The sequence below is a fragment of the Hydractinia symbiolongicarpus genome, chromosome 8, assembly GCF_029227915.1.
Source record: "Hydractinia symbiolongicarpus strain clone_291-10 chromosome 8, HSymV2.1, whole genome shotgun sequence".
Lineage (NCBI taxonomy): Eukaryota > Metazoa > Cnidaria > Hydrozoa > Anthoathecata > Hydractiniidae > Hydractinia > Hydractinia symbiolongicarpus.
Window position 1 is genome coordinate 16,119,865 of NC_079882.1, and position 22,833 is coordinate 16,142,697.

General features: G+C 40.2%; 1 protein-coding gene across 2 annotated transcripts; it reads right to left on the bottom strand.

Moving 5' to 3' along the window:
* Nucleotides 1–4,654: 4,654 nt before the first annotated feature.
* LOC130654364 (uncharacterized) lies at nt 4,655–22,472 on the bottom strand. 2 transcript variants are annotated; one of them, XM_057456929.1, is made up of 7 exons: nt 22,229–22,472; nt 22,021–22,083; nt 21,865–21,939; nt 21,360–21,389; nt 20,234–20,330; nt 19,529–19,621; nt 4,655–18,784 (listed from the first exon to the last, which is right to left on the bottom strand). In XM_057456929.1, the coding sequence occupies exon 7, from the start codon at nt 10,745–10,747 to the stop codon at nt 9,596–9,598; it is 1,152 nt and encodes a 383-aa protein (XP_057312912.1). In that variant the 5' UTR covers nt 10,748–18,784; nt 19,529–19,621; nt 20,234–20,330; nt 21,360–21,389; nt 21,865–21,939; nt 22,021–22,083; nt 22,229–22,472; the 3' UTR covers nt 4,655–9,595. The 2 variants fall into 2 exon arrangements, with proteins under 2 accessions (XP_057312912.1, XP_057312911.1); XM_057456928.1 differs by having other exon boundaries at nt 22,021–22,472.
* Nucleotides 22,473–22,833: the final 361 nt, after the last annotated feature.

Consider the following 22,833-nt stretch of genomic DNA (forward strand, 5'->3'; position numbering starts at 1 on the left):
TTTCGAGGCTCTCCTTGCACCATTGAACCAGCAGCAAACGTCTGATCTAAAATATATATCAAAGCATATACCCGTCAGCGTAGCCATCCACGATAGCTTACAAGAACATCCTACATTCATCATGAAGGAATACTCAAAGGTGCTTGTGAAAAAATTTGTTGATCAACTAGAGCAGAGACAGATCCGTATTGTCCAAGAAGTCGAACGTATATATCCCAAGCCGGATGATTTTGATATGCTCCCGGAACAAACTCAAAATGCTTGGCACGAATGGGTAAATCAAGTGACGGTGATAGGTTTCAATAATGGCAAGTACGATATCAACATGATAAAGCGGTATTTTGTGGAACGAATTGCGGGTGATGATAATATCAAAGTGGCGAAAAAAGACAACGATTACATGTTTCTAACCACTTCAAAGTTCAAATTTATCGATATTAAGAATTTTCTCGCACCAGGCCTGAGTTATGAAAAATGGTGCAAATCGTTGGATTGCAATCTCGAGAAGCTCGTGTTCCCATACGAGTGGTTGTCCTGCTACGAAAAGTTGAATCATGTTGGCCCAGTCGATCATGATGCGTTTTATAGTAGACTCAGTGGTAGAGACACACTCTCACCCGAAGATTACCAGACGTTCAGAAATGAGTTTTTTAAGAAGGGATGCGTCACGATGCTGGATTGGCTAGCCGAATACAATATGGCGGACGTAATACCATTTATCGAGGCCGTCGACAAGACCGCAACACTTATTATGAGGATGAAATCGACATTCCAAAAGATGAAGTGAGCATTCCGGGTGTTTCGATGCGATATGTACTCAACAAATCATTACGGTTGAACCCGGATATACAGCTTTGTGCCCCGGGTGATCCCTGTAAGCATAAATGCGAGGCTCTTTGCACCAAGGCGTTATGCAAAGCATGCAAGGAGGTTCAAAAAGATTGTACAATATGTACAAAAAACGAGGCCTATGAACTCCTGCAAACGGGGACGGTAGGTGGCCCAGCTATCGTATTTTGTAGGTACCATGAGAGTAATGTGACGGGTATTCGCTCACATATTTATAACTAACCGAAAAAATGTAGAACCATCCTAGGATATGACGCCAATATGCTCTACCCGAGCACCTTACTCCAAGATTTCCCTTGTGGTAAGGAGAAGCTAATAAAAATGGCAGACCCTGCTGAAAAAATAGATGATCTGGTGCGAGACATTCTTGATGGATCGCTTTTCGGGTTTGCTCAAGTTGATATTGAGGTGCCTACTGAGTTGTACGACAAATTTAGTGAGATGTCACCGTTGTTTGTGGTTAGAGAGATCGCTGATAACCAAATCCCTCAGCATATCAGCACACTCTCACCCGAAGATTACCAGACGTTCAGAAATGAGTTTTTTAAGAAGGGATGCGTCACGATGCTGGATTGGTTAGCCGAATACAATATGGCGGACGTAATACCATTTATCGAGGCCGTCGACAAGACCCGCAACACTTATTATGAGGATGAAATCGACATTCTAAAAGATGCAGTGAGCATTCCGGGTGTTTCGATGCGGTATGCGGGATGAAAAGGTAGTAGATGCCGCTATGAGGAGCCCATACCTGGAGGATTTGGAAGAGATTGGAGAGGCATACGAAGTAAGGCGGCTTAAACAAGGCGTTTCCATTAATAGAGCGTACCAATGCTGGATATATGTATATCAATTGGCTAAGCTGCGGATGCTCGAATTTTACTATGACTTCCTGGATAAGTACGTAGATCGACGAAATTTTGAATATTTGTATATGGATACCGATAGCGCGAATTTTGCAATCTCTGGCGATAATCTACGTGACGTTGTTCGTCCCGAATTAATCAAGCAGTACGATGAGGATGTTAAAAACTGGCTAGTCACTGATAAATATTCAAGGAGAACAGGAGGGTCATTCAAAGAAGAATTCATCGGATCCAGACAGTCAAATGTTATTTCGTCGAAGGTAAAAATGGCACGAAGTTCTCGTGCAAGGGCATGTCGAAAAAGCAGAATGAAGTGACATGGTTGAGATATATGGGAGCACTGAAGGGAGAGCTGGATACCGCTAAAAATGTAGGCTTCCGCGTATATAATCAGGGGATGGTGACGTATCAGCAAAATAAGCTGGGTCTATCGGCGTTCTATGATAAGAGAGTTGTACATGAGGATGGTGTTCATACAAAGCCGTTAGAATTATAAGTGATGACTCTTGTCCCAAAGTTTGCATATACTGATAGTATATACAACAAAAAATGGAGGATACTAAATGCTGTAAAAGCTGTAAAAAACCTTTATCTTTTGATAATTTTAAGATCCAACGGAATGGCGAATGGACAAAATGGTGCATCAAATGCCTCGACGGCATGAAGGCGACAAGGGAACGCAATAAATGCCACCATGGGAAACAGCATGGCCATTGTAAGGAATGCGATTTCCCTGGATATATGCATCACCTCATTATAAATAGGATTCGCGATGCTCTAAACAGAGAGCCTCCACCGAATACATAGGGTGCGGTATCTGCACATTCATTGGTCACATCCAAGATCAATTCAGAGACGGGATGTGCTGGGGAAACCGAGGGCAGTGGGAATTCGATCACAAAATGCCTATTAAATATCAAGAAAATGGTGCGCCACCCGTTTGGGAGATACAGCTCGTGCGGTTACATTATACCAACATGCAGCCATTGTGGAAAAATGAAAACCAATCGAAAGGCTATCGATTCATATCAGAGTAATTTAGCGCTTTATCCAAAGGTGTTGTGAGACATCACCTTTGGATAAAGCTGCAAATAAATGGAGTTATTGTTACTGATATCGATACTCCTCCTATACGTAGTAATCATTGCTTGTTTCTATCGGTACAGACGTCTAATAAACATGGCTCACAACTTAGCAGAAATATTTGACGATGTTGTAGATACACCAGCAGAGGCTGTTGATCAACCTATAGATAAACATCAGGCTTTGAAGGATATACGAAAGACCAAGCCACATTTACTGTCTAACAAATGTAGCGATAGTTTCATCGATAAGGCCATGGAAGATGTAATCGAGAAAATAAACGCCGAGGCGGTAGAACGCGACCTCCAGGAAAAGGGGCAAAAGACTGCCAGAGCCCTACAAAGTCACGCGATAAACCTATATACGAAAGTAATAGGAAATGTTGTACAGCTTGATAGTCCCGAGGCCCTACGCCAGGATCTAGAGGAGGACCCTATTATAAAAGAATCCATGGCTGACCTGGGTATTCTCATTTATACAGCCTTTGGTAGGTTCCTCGCACCTTTACTCGTTGCGGCGCACACCATAAATCATACCCAGATGTCTAAACAGGGTTCCCCCGATTCAGGGGAACTGGTGAATGATACAAGCTCTCCTTCATAAAAATGGAAGTGATTTTGTAACTCCAAAGAGTTATAAAAAATGAGTGAAGAACCTAATCAAGTAATTACCAAGAAGAATGAAGGTCGTGTTGCAGCCGGAAAACGACCTGCTGAATGGAATCGCAAGAACAAGGCCTACTTGCAGAAGAACATTGGTAAAAGTACTTCGCAGGATGGTCAAGAACCTGCAGCAGTTCCTCCCAAGTCCATGGGCAGTAAAGTATACATTGGTGGAAGCCTTATTATCCTCGCATGTATCGGAGGTGTCCTATATTTTACTCGTAAAAAATCCGCGAGTACTCAGCAGCCTCCACCAGCGGTTCATCAAAAACCTACCACAAACCACGATATTGATATTTTTCGTATGCGATAAGCTATATTTAATGTCTACAAACGTAAGCCCCCAGCAAAAAAAGATTATTGATATGATATACGAGACAATCGTGGACCTCGGTTTCACATTTGCATATGCTATGGTTGGTAAAAGGTTCCTTGGGATCTTGAGTCCCAGCACAAAACTCGATACCAGCGACGTTATGAAAATGGTAGCGTATTTCACAGCAGGACGCGGGAGTCGTGAATTTTCAGTGAGTAAGGGGTGGTTGCCCGCGAGTATAGTCCCCAAACCTAAGTAAGCACTGGAAATGTTTGTGTATACTCTCGGGTATACACAAGTTGAATGAATGACCTTGGATGTCGGTAAAAATCCGTGTACAAGCATCTTCACAGGAACTACCTCGTGTGGCAAGACGCAGCGCGTGCTCGATCTTTTGGAAAATGAGTACAAGGTTCATTTTCATAATATAGTGATACTCTGCCCCACCATCCGCTGGAACAAGACTTATCTCGATAGAGCATCGCTTTGGAAAGACCCCTATGTATTTCTAATAGAACCCGGTGACCAGCTCTATTACTGGATCGAGAAGCTGTCGTCGCTGCTGGCAGGTGAAGAAACATTATTTATCGTCGATGATATCATCGCCGATGAATCTCTCGACAAACGAAGGCAACCCTTACTTGAGCTCGCAATCTCTGGGGGACATCGAAGGCACAGCTGCTGGATCCTTTCGCAAGCTTACACTGCAATCCCTAAGAACCTCCGCCGACAGAAAAAGCAGCTGTTTATGTGGTACCCTAGTGAACGCTCCGATTTAAAATTGGTGGACGAAGAAACTAACCTGATAGAACCTACCGACTGGGAGTCGATCAAAAATCAACTCAAAAAGTCTAAGCACGTGTGTTTGTATATTCGACTCGAGCACCCTAGAAATTGGAGTATATTGGAATAAATAAACATGTCATACATCAGAACCTTAGAAAATCAGCTGAAAGCCTGTCATGAGGAGATGGACAGAATACCCTACCTTGAATCTCAATTAGAGGCTCCTGACGAAGAGCTAAGAGATGTTCTGGAGAGAGAAAGGATCCACAGGAATATTAATCATTTTGCTATATTAATGTCAACCGTCCTAATGATCTGGACCCTGGTTGGAACCATTATTTAAAATAAAATGTCACTTACCTTATTTAACACCACATTACCTGCTGGAGCTATTAAAATTCTATTCGATGATCAAGGTAAACCCATGTTTAAAGTGCTGATCTGTGGAGATTTTGGGGATTGCTAATATTGCAGAGTCGTATCGAGATATTCCAATCATTTCACGTAATGAAATAGGGTTGGTTTCAACCCCTTGGAAAAACTAAAAATCCTCATGATGTTTTCATAACATTGGATGCTGCTCTTGAGATTTTTGCGCGTTCAAGAAAACCAAAGGCATTTGAGGTCATGAAATGGATAGCGCTAAAGGGTATTTCAAAATTAGAGGAAACCATCAAGGAGAGGGATATGGCTATGGCGATGCTTAACGATGACCTCCAGGAAAGGAAGAACCAACTCGACCTAAGAACATTAGAAATTGCGGGCCTCCGTCAGAGATACGTGCCACATGCCAATGATGCGGGCAAGGATAATGTAATTATGATTTTTTGCAAACATACAACACCGGAAGACGATAAGTAACACCATCTTCTGTATTACTGCGCACGCGTTCAAAGACGTGGTATTTTAAAGAAAAGACGATGGATCAGGGCTCAATATCCTGAGTCTGAGGAGATAGGTCATGCATGCATTTAATCGGTTCGAAGAGGAAGAACATATGGAGCGCTATATATGTCACTTCAGGCTCATTGATCTTACTCGAGACAATCTCTATGACCTGGGTGATCCGGCATTAGAAGATTAGAGACGCGTGGTTTTGTGTGTTATGAACACACAAAATCGAGAAATATTACCAATCTTTCACATGCTCGGGAGGTAGTTCTACATCCTCTGGTATTAGCATTAATTCCTCTGATACGAAAGATCGATCAGGTCCATCTGCCAAATAGTATAACAACCTCGTACCTGTCACGATACGATCCAGCCTGTACGTTTTCTTGCTCCACCGGGCGTCAGTGGCGCGTCTTTTTTGATCCCCATGTTCTCCCCCAGGTTGTAGCAAGTACAAATAGAGCCCGTCTTCAGGTAGAATCTTTTCCTCCGTGTGCTTCTCATTTTTCGCAAGTGTACGTCATCAAGCTTAATGGCCTTGCTTGGCTTCATACCAATCATGGTAGTTTTAGTATTGTTTATGCTTTCCACAATATTGTACAAGTGCTTGACCCATGTACTACTCTGTTCGCCACTGACCAGCTCCTGCGCGTCTTGAGGCTTAAATAGCTTTTCGGCAAACACTTTGTTGTAGCTTTCCACGAACGCCGTGAACGCGTGGTGATACTTAGTAGTAACACGCTTTATCTCAACACCTTTGGCTTCTAACATGGTATTCACATCTGATTTGAATTCGCTACCTTGGTCACGTTGAAAAATCTTTGTGTATCGGAGAGGTCCCGCTTTGTATATGTCCTTGAGCATCTCCGCGATCTCATAAGCCTTTTTGGTTCTGAGGGGCCTCGCGACCTTATACCTCGAGGCAACGTCAATACCCGTCAAAATGTATTTGTATGTATTTCCATACACTGTATCATGGGGCATATAGAGCAAATCGAATTGATGCATTTCGTTGGGTTTCGTAACGGTGAAATGTGGGTAGTTGATCTTTTTCGGGCCTTTGATATGCCTAAGCCAGAGCAACTGACGACTAAGCCAATGTATGACTTTCTTTTTGGAAAAACCAGAGTTTTCAACAAGTATTTTAATGGCTTTTCGTCCAGTCCAGAGATGTTCGGTTTGGTAATATATATGAATTAGTTTTTCAGCCTCATCGGTTGTAACAATATGCTTTGCTTTCGACATGTTTATTACATATCGAAAACAATTACAGCCATTTGTACGCCACGAAGCCGAGGAGAGCTAGGGACCCGAGAATAAAGGATATTTCACCATCTTGTTGCTGTTTGCTCGGCGTGTAAAAATTGGAGAGTTTGGGAGCTTTTTCGATCGTCGCGATATGGTACTGTCTCATATTTTCGTCGAGCTCCTTGAGACTCTTCCCAGCTTGCCTTTGTTCCTCCCTTCTCTTATTGTACCAATCGATCTTTTCCTGTCTATTGCGCACCCACTGAGCTTGTGCAGTTTGAAGTTGTTCGATAGCTTTATCGTGTCTTTTGCGCTCTTCCTCACCATGCCCTGACAATTTAATGAAGATATAATTTGACCCACTGAAAGCCAAAGCATTGATCAGCGCTCCTCCAGCAAGAGCTGCTACAGTTGCCATTTATTTTGTAGGCCTTGGGTCTACAAAATCAAATTTTGATCCCTTAATAGTCTACACTGTGGAACCTGCCATCCAGGATGTTTAATTGCGCGTCTTGGATAAGGAAGACGTAGCACCTAATATCTCCATTACCATCCGCTTTTTTGTCATGTGCAGGGTTATACCGTCCGATAACCTTTGCAGAGGCCGCCCACTACCATGTAGGCCCCGATCAGGTGTTGCTCTGAAATCAATGAATAGCGCATAGCGCTCGGTGAAAAATTGCATGTGAATAGAGCTCATTGGGCTCACCTTTCACCGTGACAGAAATCTTCTCGATCTTGGGATTCTAGAATTGCTCATTGACACCCGCATAAGCCTTGGATACTCCAGGATCGACGAATAGTAGTAATATACCCACCAAGGATTTAGCAGGGGTATCGACTTGGAGATTGTAGGATGTATCACTTTTCTTCATAGTCACCACTTTACTCCCCAATACTCGTTCGTATGGTAGGGCGAGGCGGCTGTATCGCGACATCATAGCGCTCGCCAGATCCTCATTTACTAATTTTTCAAACTCGAGCGAAATGTTAGAGATTTTGTATGTAGCGTCAGCTGCTTTGGCTGCTGTGGATCCAGACGCTGGTGTACCGGCATCCTTAATGACTTGATCGTATGAAGCGAAATGTAGAACGAACTGTAGCCTATCGTGGAGTCCATGTTGATAAAGCGGGAGATCTCCTGTCGACTCGAACATTTTCCCCAACGGAATACAAAAGGTGTTTTCGTACGCCGCGGCTATAGCACGCTCCTCATTTGTTCCTACATGGTCAGACGCTTTTATCTGTAAACCGCGATTGGATTGATTCCTTCCAAAATCAGATTGTTCTCCCTATTAAATTTCGAAATCCAGAGATCACGGTAGACACTGAATACATTATAATCCGCAATATGCTGGACCTCATTCCCATTCAGCGTAATACGAAGGTCCCTCACAAGGGCTTTTCCGATGTTGCTAACAATAGTACACTTGGTATTCGTGCCGGTCAGCTCCATATCAAAGAGTAGCCGGATACTCCCAGGAAGTATAACATCGTCTCGACCCATGTTTGGTATTTCCACATAGAGATCCTCATTCTGGCCAATCGTGGACGGTACATGACTCACTTTAACCCGCTGCCTTTTGCCTTTGACAGCGAGTATAGTCTTGACTTCCTGATAAGGGTTTAGTCTTCCAAAAACATTCATTTATTTAGGTAGGCTGGTGATTGAAATAAATGGCTGATAATCCGGGATATGATGATTTTACGGATGAGAAGGATATTCCAGACGAGTAGCGAGAGTGAGATCCTTCGACGCGAGGATACTCAGGGGCCCAGCTCCGCTACAGAAGAGCAGTCAGTGGCTGGTAGTGCAGTTACAGGCGATAGCCTAGAGGATCATAGGTGGCAGGTGGTCAAAGAAAAGGTCGACTCACAAACACCTAAGTGATGGGCGGGAGCAGCAGCATAACGCTAAGCATTACGACAGGTTCGAACTACAAAGTAATCAGCTCATCTACAAAGGTATAGACAAGGACATAGCGCTTACAAATAAGGATGGTACATTTAAAACTGTTGGCGTGATACAGACGGTGTTGGGCGTAAGGCCATAGGGTTTACCAATGCCACAACACCAAACAAAGGCAAAGCAATGGCTCAGCAACTAGTTAACGAATTGGATAATGTCAATGAAAAGGCTAATGACATCGAGATGCTGCCGCTACTCGAAAACGTGCTCGATGACACGGATATTTCCTTTGGCGGGGATATCACAGAGCGTGAAAGAAGAGGGTTAAACCGCGAGCTTCAAACGTTACGTGGTAACTTCACGCACTTAAAGGGCAAGATGGTCTTCTACGACAGTGAGATTGACAAAGCAGAAGCCAAGGCGAAAGAGCTCGAGAGTAAGAAGACCACACCCGGGGCATCCGCAGAACAGCTAGCTATCTGGGACAGGGATATAGCCAAGGCCAATGAAGACTTGGAACGACTACGTGATCAAAAGGAGGCAACGGCAAAAGCGCATGGTTTACTATGATCCGACACTCAGAGCCAGCTGCTACACATCAAAGAGACATTGTTTAAAATCGCGGAGATGATACATCCTTGCGGGAGAAATTGACCATTTTGTTCAAAGAGCAGGGTATAACAATTGCCAACATTTTCTCAGCTGTGGGCTTATTAATATCCACGATCGTGCTCGCTGTCACTGGAGGAAGCACAAGCACCGTAGGAAGTACAGGAGGAAGTGGTGGTAGCAAAGGGTTTGTTCAAAAACAGCTGGAGAGATTGGAAAAATTCCTTAAATATCTAGCAGGGAAGGCAGGTGCTGCTCTGCCGGGGATAATTGGTACGATCGTATCATTCTTCTTCCGGGTAGCCGCTAAAGTCGTGGAATTTATGGCGAGACATCTGTACATGGCCATAGCAGGTGCTGTAGGTATCGTGGTGGCTTATGTGAGTAAAAGGAGGAATAAGAATCGATGAAGTATGTTGATAAAACACATTAGACCTATTTCTTCATCCATATATATATATACTCCCACGGTGATAACGATGCCCTTAGCTTCCTCATGAACAGCAGCTTCCTTGGTATCAGGCGTGGTTTTCTTGATATGTTGCCTAGGAGGTGTTGTGAAGGATGCCTCATGCTTGACAGCTTTGGTATTCAGGTCTAGTTTCACACCGACACCTATGTCAGAGGGCGCGATTAGAATGTTGCTGTTATATCCCACAATCTTTCCAATGCGGAGGTCCATGTTGGAGGGAAGCATATACACGCTGGACATCACGGCGAAGTTTACTGGAGTCCGTGCATACTGGAGCACCTTTTGAAACTCAGTGATGTCTTGACCTACGTTCTCGTCACGTTGAACCATGGCCTCGAACTTTTGCAGGAGGATCTGTCTAGCCGTGAAGTTATCGGCTTTAGAGCCTAGGATTGAGGCCTTGGAAGTCGCTTGGGATCCTAGTAGCAAGATTACGTAAACGCGTATACTTTCGCTCAATTTTGTCAGGCCCTCCGATGTCAGACCCTGGCTAGTGGGGATGAATAACTTGGCCCAATCCCCATCAACCTGCGGCCACCAACGGCCGTTGGTGAGTGACGACACCAGAGCTTTGAACTTGTACAAGTCGTTTGGATTCGCACCATACTCACGACATACTCGAGTATATCCCGAGGTGGAATAGGAGTTCTCGTACTGGGAAAAGTCTCCTTCGTATGGCATAGATACCTTCATTCTCGCTAGGATACGTCTCATGTAGTAATATACGTGAAATTTAAAGATTGAGTTAACGATGGGTACGGAGCCACTCATATGCTTGGCAGAGATCCCCAACGCCGTTGTCGCGCAATGGCAAGCAACATTCACCTGGATGTTCCAATAGTCCAAGGCTCGCCCTTTCCAATTTAGATTTACAGGATCGTTCAACAGGTTAGTGGGGACTTTGATGGGGTATTTGGTAAATTGCGGAAAGGCTACGGAAATGTGTTGAGTCCTAGACACGTATAACTCCTGATGCTCCAAGTTAGTTATACCGAGAGGCCACGAGCCTCTGTTAGACTTGTACTTTGCTGTAGGATTATAGCTATAAATATTCATCTTTTCTTTAAAGTAAGAAAAGATGAAGCAAGTATATGTCACAAATAGAGAGAAGCCTACGATATTTGAGGACTACCTAGGGAAGGACACGAGAATCGCTTTGAAATCCATCAGTATCAGGCCTACGTGGTTGAATCTTTTCGAAAAGAATAACGATTTAAAGATTTACAAAGCGACACCCGGATCGACCAATGATGGAGATTTTACCGTTGGGGATTTTGAAACACTCATCAAAATCGAGAAAGGCCTATATAAAATAGAAGATATCGCTGTTATAGTCAACGAGCATGCGGGAGGAAGGATCAAACTTTTCGTTTGTTCAGGAACGGAGTATGTAAAATCAGAATAAGTAAGGGATATGTTGCGATAGTCGATAAAACATTGACGGATCTTATGGGATATAATTTTGATACTAAGTCAATGTTCACTTAAGGCGATCACGATAGCTTATACAAGACTGATGTATACCAGAGGCTTAGACTCACTTGCCACCAACTCGATGAAGAAAGTTGTCTTCTTGACGGAGGAAAATCTAAAATTTTTGCCATCCTACCGACCAAAGAGTTAACTAATTGGGGAGATATGCTTACATGGAGTTTTGATAACCCTGTATATATTAAATTAAAGGGATCCACGGATATGTTGGAATTCATGTTGACTGACGAGTATCACGAGGATAAGAAAGTTTTATTCGTAGTTATAACCATGCATATTCTGATACAATAAATGACAGATATTACAAAGCTTCATCCGAGCTTACCACCAAGTGCGCCTGAGCAAGAGAATAACGAAAGTCAGGTCTATCGGCTGAAGAAAATCGAAGAGATCGAAATATACCTACGAAATAAAGTTAAACAACGTGAAAAGCTGTCGAAAAAGTTTGGAATGCATGGGACTTGGGTACACTACATGGATCATGGATTACTCGCAATAAGCGTGAAAACATCAGGCGTAGGTATCGCTAGTATGCTCAGCGGCATCGGAGTTCCTCTAGCCGTCGCGATGGGAGGGATCAGCATAGCCGTTGGATTAGGACAAACAGCATTAAAACAAGGTGGGAAGAAACTGAATTATAAACGTAAGAAACACGACTCAATAAGACTTCTTGCAGAGACTAAGTTGAATTCAATAGTTGATTTGATATCAAGGACTATTGAGAATGGAGTGATAAGTGACTATGAATTTAGCCTGATAATGCAAGAGAAGCAAAAATATCTCCTATTGAAAGAACAAATCCGTCAGCGTACTAAAAAAATTGTGGAGACGATTAATGAACAAGAAAGGCAGCAATTAGTCGCGCAAGGTCGTGAAGAAGGTAAAAATGAGCTTCTTAAAAGAATACAGTCTGTGAATTATGCCAACGGTACCTAGAGGCACCACCTGAATATTCATAATTTCAATGTTTTGTACAAAACATTAAATGACACCCACAACTTCACCTGTACTAGCGTCAACCATGAAATCTCCGTCATAAATTATTGTTCTTTTCCGTCTCGCTTTGAGGCCTCTTATGTACTCATCGAGTATTTTCATAGCCGCGATATCCGAGCAACGCTTGCAATATGGACCATCGGTTTGCGTTGCAATATCTCTATATTTTATCTTGTTAATTGAGGCTATAATTTTACCCTTCTTGAGGGTTGAGTAACCACGAATGCCCAATTGCTTAGCTTCTTTTTTAAGTTCATTCATGTTTATTAGACTACAACGAATGGTTCCTCTTCAATTGAATCAAGGTGTTGTGTCCTGGATTGTTGCACTGGTTTATACTTACACTCTTCTAGCATAACCTGCAGATAGTTCTTATTCCCTTGCCGATAGATACTTGATAGTGGTACTGATTGATCATGAAAATCAGTATTAATCTCCCTATTCCATTCCTTTACTTTGGTACTAACATAGCCTGTTTTAACCGGTGGGGTAGTGAATTCACTACCGTACAGTTTCTCTATCTTGGTGAGTATACTCTGATACCTTTCAAGCCATTCAGGATGATTGTGTAAGTTAAATGACATCGTAAGCGAGGAACTATCATCATAGCGGGATGCTCTATTGCTATATACCCCCCCTGGTGTTCTGATTAGTAGGGCGGTAATTCTATTATCATTTTTGTAACCTATCACAAATCTAGCTTCCTTGCCCTTATTGGGTTGTATTGGATCGCTAAGTACAATGTTTTCGATCTTTATATCGAGGATGTTAAATGCAGTTAAATTGTTATAGAAGTCGCCTGTTTCAATATTATTTCCATAAAAAAACATCCTGTTTATTTATGAAAATTAGACTCTAACTAAGGTTTTTTACAAGGACAGCATCCACCATTATACGTGATAAACATCATGTAATGCTGCCAACACAGCATTTTCCCGCATATAATTAACCTCCGTCCACACTTGCATCTATCATATTTATCGAGATCAATTCCACATTCATCACAATACTCAGTCATTTTATTTTTAAAGTCTTCGTGTATATTCTGTATAATATGAGTATATGCTATTGCGTATGACGTCATATGATTTCGTTTATATTATTATATGTTAGTATTTAATGTATTTATTATTTTGTGTTGATTATTGGCAGATGACGTCATGTATTTCTGGTATATATTATTATGTGTTGGTTATTGGCATATTCATATTGTTTTGTGTTATTATAAGCATATGATTTAGTTTTTTACTTGTTTTGGGATTGAGGTGGTGGTGGAAATGGTGAAAGCAGGGTTTTTGGGGGTAAAGGTGTGGAAGGAGCGAAAACCTGATTATAATCACTCCCTACTACTACTACTTCACAGATTTATCATATCTCAAATGAGTAAAAAGACACCGACCTCGTTCACTCATGCATGTCATCGTGCTCAACTTGAGTAGAAAGGGAAATTCCCTACTCAAGCCACGACCGCTGTTTTCAAGGTTCGAATGCACTTATAATAAAGAGAAGTGAGTTGGTTTCAATATGTTCCAGAGCCTCTCAAGACGCAAGAAATGTGCAATTGGGTGGTTGAAAGGTACCCCTCGGCACTCAAATATGTTCCAGATGATTTCATGGCTTAGGAAATGCGCACGAGAGCCGTTGAAGACGAACCTTGATTGTTCGAGTATGTTCCAGATCGGTTCAAGACGCAAGACATATGCACCAGAGTCGTGGAAGCGAATCCCCTTCTCCTGGCTTATATCCCGGATTGATTTAAGACGCAAGACATGGGCGCGAGAGTCGATGAAGAGGATCATTGGTTGTTCAAGTATGTCCCGGATCAATTCATGACTCAGGAAATGTGCATGAGAGTCGTTGAAGACGAACCTTGGTTGTTCGAGTATGTTCCAGATCGGTTCAAGACGCAAGACATGTGCGCGAGAGTCGTAGAAGCACATCCCCTTCCCTTTGCTCGTGTTCGGGATCGAGTGTCCGTGATTTATAATACATAAAATAAAACGATGAAAGAACAGTGCGATGACTGTGAATGCATACTTGACGAGTATGATAGATGCAAGTGTGGACGGAGACTTGTGGTGCAAGGTAAAATACTATGTTGGTATTGCTATCAAGAATATATTACATACAATGGAGGCAGCTGCGCATGTTATTTTAGGTCTGTTGTAAAGCGAAGCTCATGACCAGATGCTGGTTGAGATTTTAAAATCCTTAAATAAAAAGATGTTGAAATTTGGAGACAAAACCGTTAAGTCAAAAGAATTTTACACTAACGCAACACCACTAAATATCGAAGATGTGAAAATTAATAACCTTGTGCTAAGTAATTCTGTTCCAGCAAACAAAGGCAAGGATGAACGATTCGTGATTGGATATAACCAAGACGGCAACCTATCACCGTTATTGATAAAAACCCTAAAAGAATCTACTCTAAGGGTGTCTCTCAATACAGTGAAAATTCAGCGTTCACGATGTCGTTTGATCTTTGTGATCCTGAATGGTTAGAAAAATACTAGGAGGTCTTGGAAACAGTGGAGATGCATTGCTTCACCAACATCAGTGTGAAGAAAGATCGTTACATCAACCTTAAACTCAAGGAGTGGGAGGGTGAACTTAGAACCAATTTCCATAAGAAAAAATACCGCAGGGAGGTTGTGAGTGTACAGCCATCATAAAAATAAGGAGCATTTACAAACAAGGGTGCAACTATTACGTACAAACCTACTTGAAAGAGTGTAAATACAAAGAGATTGATAAGTATGGCGCTTGCTATCTTAGTGACTCTGATGATGAGAGCTTCACTGAGTTGTAGTTTACATTACAGCTTCGCGTCTTGCCTGCGCGTAAATGTTTATATGGTTGAAGCCAACCATATAAACAAACATGAACGCACTTCGAAAAGAAGCAAAATCATTGCAGGTTCCTCGTTTTTCTACAATGAAAAAGGCCGAGCTTGTTGAGGCAATCCGCAAAGTTAAGTACAAGAACGCTTTAACGCAAACAGACGGCCCTTATTGCAAACCTTGTGTTAAAATTGCATACGAGAAAAATCTTAAACAATATTTGCAAGATCTCGCTAAAAAATCGCGACGTATCATACATGATGAAGGTATACAAAATTGATACTGACACTGGTGAGGTGATCGGTTACGATTAACACGCATGTAGTTTTGTAGGGAGACTTTCCTATAAAACTTATATCAGACTATAGGCAGGCGGGGAATCTAAGTACCGTTGGCATACTGTACAGATTGAATTTTTTTTAGAAGTTCATCTTTTCCTTCTTGCCTTCCTTTTTCAATACTGAGCACGCTCTTGTTCATTAATGGTAATAATGATACGTTTAACTCGTTGTCGTATTTGCTCCTTTAGCACCATATAACGTTGCTTCTCTTGCATAATTAAGCTGAATTCATAATCGCTGATAATCCCATTTTCGATTGCCTTTGATATAAAATCAACGACAGAATTCAATCTTGATTCAGCCAGTAGTCTAATACTTTCATGTTTTTGTGATTAAACGCTTAACCTTTTTGAAGCATTTTTCAGGCCAGCTTGCCCAAGCCCCATCGCTATTGTGATTCCTACCATAGAATGCATTGAGGAGCACCCAATCCTGTTGCTAAGGCACGCTTAATAACGTAATAACGCTTACGCTGAGCAGTCCGTGATCACAATAGCAAACCCAGGTGCCATGGATCTTGAACTTTTTTGCAAGTCCATCCCGTTCCTTGATCTCCTTACGTAGATACTGTTCGATTTCCTCAATCTTTTTTAATCTATAGACCTGACTTTCATCCTGCATAGTATGCACATCCTCTGGCACACTTGGTAAATTTGGATATAATTTAGTTATATCAGCCATTTATTCTATGAGCAAATGCATCGTAATCCCTGTGAACAAAACGTTTTTGTCATGATAATATTCGTCCGTTAGCATGAGCTCAAATCGATCCGTCGACTCTTTTAAGGGGAAGTAGATCGGAGTCTCGAAATTCCATGTAAGCATGTCTCCCCAATTATTCAATTCTTTAGTGGGGAGCAAAGCAAGAATTTTTGATTTCTTCCCATCAAGTAGGCAATCATCCTCATCTAACTGAAGGCAAACAAGTCGTAATCTTTGGTAAACGTCAGTCTTGTACCATGAATTATAGTCGCCCTTCGTATAGTACTTTTTACTAGGGTCGTAGGGTATGCCCATGAGCTCTTGCAGTGCCCTGTGAATCACAACTGCATATCCATCATTTATACGGAGCTTGCAGAGTCCATTTTTCAACACAAAAACCTTAGCCTTTTCTTCAGCTTGTTTGTTTATAATGGCTGCAAGATCCTCGATCTTGTACAAACCGTTCATTAATCTCGATTCGAGTAACCCGCTGATCAGGTCCCGTCTTCCGAATGGTGAAATCATTATTACTGTAAATATTTAGCCACGTAGGTCGAATACTGATCGATTTTAGAGCGATCCTCGTATCCTGGTCAAGATAATCATCGAAAATCGTAGGTTTCTCTATATCAACGATGTACAATTGTTTCATGTTTAACGATGAATAGAAACGATGAATATTTACTCATACAACCCGAACGCAAAGTATGCACCAAACCATGGGAGATATTTGGAACGTCTTAAAGGGGATGACCTTTCGGTGCAGAACATCGTTATTGATGCTCAAGGTTCCTCGTTGAAGGTGAAATTTCCAGACATTTTTATTGATTATGAATTTCATTCTGGTACTAGCTCGCTAGTGACGGAATGGAATAGCCACCCTTTCAGTCTCTGGTCAACTCAACTTAATTTTGCTGATTACTGTGCTACATCTGCCTGCGGTATTTCAATGCAACATCTAAACGCTGAATTACCCATGGTTCGTGCAATACATCGATTTCATACTTATTTTCAAATCCGTAAATTTTGATCGGAGCTTGACATTTCTCTACCGGGTTCGGCTAGATTAAAGCGTTTAAACAACCCCTTTCAATCAACAAAAACTACAGCACCTAACAAATGAATTTGGAGTGTCTAGCATGCAGGGAACAAAATTGGAAAAATGAAAGCATTTTCAGTAGTTGGCAACTTCATCACAAAGATTATCCCGGTTCAAGACCAAGTTACTTCGATGAAGATTCTTGGAGTCGCTTAATCATTGAAAAAAGTCAAGGCTTTACTCGTATTGGTATTGAGCGATTATCCCCGAATCCGACAATTCCGGGAAATTCGATAAAATCCAACGCATGCGTAATAGCGACTAACGGGAATAATGCTGACATCAACAAAAATAGAGATTGCGCAAGTGAATACTGTCCTAGAATTTTTTAGTTGAACTCGGGATATAATAATAATAAACATGAGTCGACATCATTATTACCATTTAAAAACCTAGGAAATGTGTACTCGGGCTGTTCAAGAATATCCCAGAGCGCTTAAGGATGTTCCAGACCATTTCAAAACCCAAGAAATGTGTATCAAGGCGGTTCAAGAATATCCTCGAGCGCTCGAGGATATTCCGGACAAATTCAAAACCCAAGAGATGTGTACCAAAGCAACTGCGGAGTACCCGCATTTACTCCATTATGTTCCAGACCATTTCAAAACGCAGGAAATGTGTGCCAATGCCGTTTGGATGTACCCGCATATGCTCGAGGACATTCCAGATCATTTCAAGACCCAAGAGATGTGCAATTGGGGAGTTCAGGAGTACCCATGGCTGCTCGGGTATGTTCCGGACAAATTCAAGACCCAAGAGATGTGTGCCATGGCGCTCGAATATGTTCCGGACCATTTCAGAACAAACATTCAGGAAATATGTGCCAATGCCGTTTGGCTGTAACCTCATATGCTCCAGTATGTTCCGGACCGGTTCATAACCCAGGAGATGTGCATTGCAGCGGTTGAGAAGAGTTCATATATGCTCGCGGATGTTTCAGACCATTTCAAGACTCAGGAAATGTGTATCAGGGCAGTTGAAGAAGAGCCCAGGACACTCATGTATGTTCCGGATTATTTAAGGACTCAAGAAATGTGTGATGGAGCGTTTAGGATGACGCCTTTGCTGCTTAAGTTCGTTCCGGACTGGTTCATGACTCGGGAAATGCGAAGGGATAACATTTATCCCCAATTGCTCGATGCCTATTACGCGAGAAAGAAAGAAAAAGCTTAAATTAACCCTATTCATACCATGCCGCGCTGTTGCAGCACATATGGTTTCTATAAAGCCGCCATTATTTTTGGGGGGCACCGTTCATTGTGAAACCGCCTGACTTTTATTTTTTTTATATTTAGAACCGGTTTCTGGTAAAAAAAGAATTTAAATAAAAATTGTTGCTAATTTTAACGGTTTGTCATTACCGGTCAGAAATTAAATTTTTGAAGATTTTTGTTTTTTTCGGGCGACTCTTACATACAAAATCTTCACAAAAATATTAAGCATATGCTCTTCCAATGTTACAGTGACTCTTTCTAATTGTTTTTATATATATTCATTGCAATTTCAGTAATAAATTATAATAATGAAACGGCAAAAAATATCTGCTCAAGATGCGGTAAACGACATCCTGCAATTTGTCTACAACGATGAAGACGCAGACGACACTGATGATGAAAATGATCTAAATGAAAATGAGAATTAAGGTATATCATTAAAAATAAGTAACCGTGCATGGTCCACTTTCATTGGATAACAGGGCACAAAATCTTAACGCAAATTGCCAGTAAAATTAAAATCTTTGGCGCCCGAAGTTGTTAAAAAAAGGGAAGTAATATAGCCTAACCCAAACTATTTACTTGCCAATGTACGAATATTTTCATAACAGATATAAAAACATTTATGCTTGTAATTTCATTAAAAAAACATGTCATAGCTATTATCAAAGTACCTTCGCCACACCATAAAAATACGTCTTTTTTATAAAAAACACACTTTTGTTGTCAGCCTGGATATTTCTTAAATTCAAGGGTAGGTTTATGTAGTCACACTCCTGCACTCCCTTGAAAATACGAAATCCCTGTCAATCTACCAATTTGCTTTCTAAATTCTGTCAATGTATTGCGAGTCAGAATTTGAAAGTAAATATAATTTAAGCTTCAGTTAAACAATAAGAACTTTTACTCCTCAATGGGAATTATCCAAAATGGTTTCTTACTTTTAACAAAAAAAAAAAACAAATGCGAAAAAACACATGTCAGAGCAGAACTATTTGATCATTACTTCTTATTGCTCGAGGTGGACTGCGTTTTGAGCAGTTCATTTACCACAGCAATGTGAAATGTAGCAGATGGAAGAACCAGATTGAAATTTCGTGTACCAAAAGTACCTAGTATTAGAGATTTTGCGTCGAAAACTTTTACCATACCTGGCCAGAAACTTTCCTTTTTTTTAATAGAGTTACCAAAGGAAACAAACAACTTGTTTTCTATTTCTTTGTTCCACTGGCGGTAATTGCGTCCTAAATAAATAATCAGTGAATCCCACTAAAAATATTGACCACGGTTCAAACATTCTCTAACATAAGAAATATTTTCCTGCGTAACATCAACAGTAGAAAAGCGATAACAAGAACATCAATTAATAAGAAAAATTGTGTTTATGCTCGAAGTATTTGATAGAAATTAATAAAATACATTTTCTGTAGTTATCTAACGGATTTACAACCTTGGCACATCTGTTTTTTATCTTAATCGCAGTTAAGAAAGCAACTGCTACAGAAAGTTTCATGGTTATCAAGTTATTAACAGACATTTCTGCTCCCTCCCCATTTCCCCAAGCATGAAAAGGGTTAACAAAAGGACAGCTTTTTAATTTTTGTTTTTAAACAACCGTCTAGTATCTAGCAGCGCAAAGATTTGCACAAAAAAGTGGACAAATCTTGCTAGAAAAAAAAAAAGATTTACCTTGAATTCTCCATCCATTTTAAAAAGACCCTCCCCTCGCTTTGCAGTCCTACGCCCTTAGTAATTACATCGTCTCTTAATAGTTTAAATAATCAATAAGTACGGTTGTGTATCATAAGACATTATAAGACGTTTAAATTAAAATGCGTAAACGAAAAAATACAAACCTTTGCTTTCTTTTAGCGTGTGCCAATCATTGCCAACATCATAAGCGATCCCATTATCTTCTTGAGACACAACATAATCGGTTTTTTAACACCTTTTCTAAAACACAGAAAAGAATAATCTTACAAAACAAATGGTCACACCTTGATTCCATATAATTATTTTATATATACATTTACATAAATTTATATAACGGAAAAAGTTAACGCTTTGGCAACATTAAAAATGTGGGTTGAAGCACAACTGAGCATACACGATATTTTTATGTAAGCAATTAGTTTATAAGCAACTAAGTCGGATTTATTATAAAAATTGTTAATAAACTTCTGGAAAAAAATCTGGCTACTTTTTTTGTTCCTTTTTTACATAAATAATAAAAATTACTTGAATAATGTTAAGCAACCATTAAGCAACTTTAGATCTACAATTAGTAACTTCAAATTTGACAAAACAACATTTTTAGAAGGACTTATCGATTGCAAACGCAATCAACTTGCCAATACCCTGCAGCCAGGAGGTTGCAAAAAACAAACATAATATGCATGTTAAACAGCGTTCATAACACGGTAGGCACACTTTCTAACATTCCATAATTACGGAACAGCCCGAATCGGGTACCAATGCCGAAATATTGAGGAGGGGCATGTTGACATGAGCAACAATTAGCACAGCTTAAGAGCTTGAATTAACCAAATAACCTAAGATTCAAGTCCTAAGTCGGCTATGTACAGTAACAAGATCAAATTGCATAAATCTAATATAGAAACAATCGAGATTACTATTTATAGTGACGGACTTTAAAACTCACGCTCATCAAAATTTTAAATTGCTTATAAAAAGAATCCTGTAAAATATTTAACATTTTAAATTATTTTATTTCGTCATATTTGTTTTCAATATACAATTAGGGCAATTAGCATTTTTTTGTGCAAAAACTGACTCGTTGTTTTGTTTATTGGATGCACTTCAATCGCTTAAAGCATGAACTTAGCAAACTTTAAAACAATACTAGGATAGTATAAAAATGTGCTAATTTTATAGAGACGCCTTATTCTTATTTCTTCGGGGAATTGAAGCCTCTCTAAATGTCATGATAAATATTGAAATAAAGAATGGCTAATAGAATACCTGCTTTCTTACGAAGCCCATAAGATTTCCCTATAAAATAAAACAAAATATGTTACAATTTAAAATAAAAATCTAACCAACATCAGAGTTATTTTCTGATGCATTTAAATATTATCAAACAATCCTCAAAAATCCAAAACAGCCTTCAGTTGTTACTTAATTACCAAAAATAATGTCCTCATATATGGCGTAACTATAATAAAGGATGCGGGACCTTTTCTGAAAATAGAATTGTTACGTTTGTTCTCTACATTTTGTTCAGCTACAAAGGATAAGCCACACTTGTTAAACTGCAACAATCAGCAAATCTTAAGTTATAAAGTTATAAACATACTTTGTACAAGCGCAAAGTATGTTTCGTTTTACCTTTATCATTACATAAAGAAATACGTTGTTCTTCTACAAAGAAAAAAGTTATACCACTGAAAATCGATTTTTTATGGCTTCAAACGTTACACGAAGAGAAATGTTTACTAAGAAGGGGTTTACTAAAAAAATTGTTTACCGTTAGGAAGTTCACCGTTAGAATTCTTCGGCTTATTTAGCAGCTGATCATTGCATTGAGTAAGGGTTTGTTCTCCTGCAAGGCAGAAAGGTTAAACTATCAACATGAAAACAATTAGAAAAGAATTAAGGGATTTAAAGAATTGTAGTGTTTTACCTTTATGGCTTTTTGAATCTTCCGGTAGTTGGTCATTACATTAAGGAGCAACTTGCTGTTCTCCTAACAGTAAAGAACAGCTTAATATACTGAAAAACCTATCAAGGATTTAATGAATTTTAGTTCGCATAAGAAGCAGCTTTAAAACATAAAGTAGATGAAAATAGATTAAAAATTAGCAGTCCCTAAAACTAATTATCATAAATACCTGAGTCTATTTGAAGCAAATGTTTTCCAACCTTGGTAATAATGTGAGTAGCTAAAGGTGCTTGATATTTGTCCTGATTGATCTTCTCACTATGGCCCATATGAGAAAAAATAGTTCCCTATCTTGTCGTGGTAAGTCTAAACTAGCAAATAAGGTGCTAATTCTATGTCTGTTATTCGTTGCTATCAGCTGGTCTGTTGAGGAGAGTGATAACTTTCTGCATAGCTTATTCATTGCATGCCATCCTGATACATGACTACTAGAATTTTGTGAGCTAGCAAAGAGAAATTTGTTGGTTTGCATCACCCCGGCAGCCTTTCTAAACGGACTTAATGCAAGCTTTGTAATTGCAGGAACAGTGTCCGGAGATTAGGACAGGAACGAAATGGTTATTGCCTTTACTGGTCATATAACTGATTTTCATGGACTTAATCAGCTGTTGATCAGCGTTGTCAAGACTCTTTAATCGCTGTTGGTCGATCCATGCATTGCTTTCGGCATCTTACCAGTCTTTTAACATAAGACGAGCTGGTTCGCCACCCCGTCTTCCGTTAAGCAGGGTAAGTCTTGTGCACGCTGCATCCCTTAATTCAACGTAAGCATGT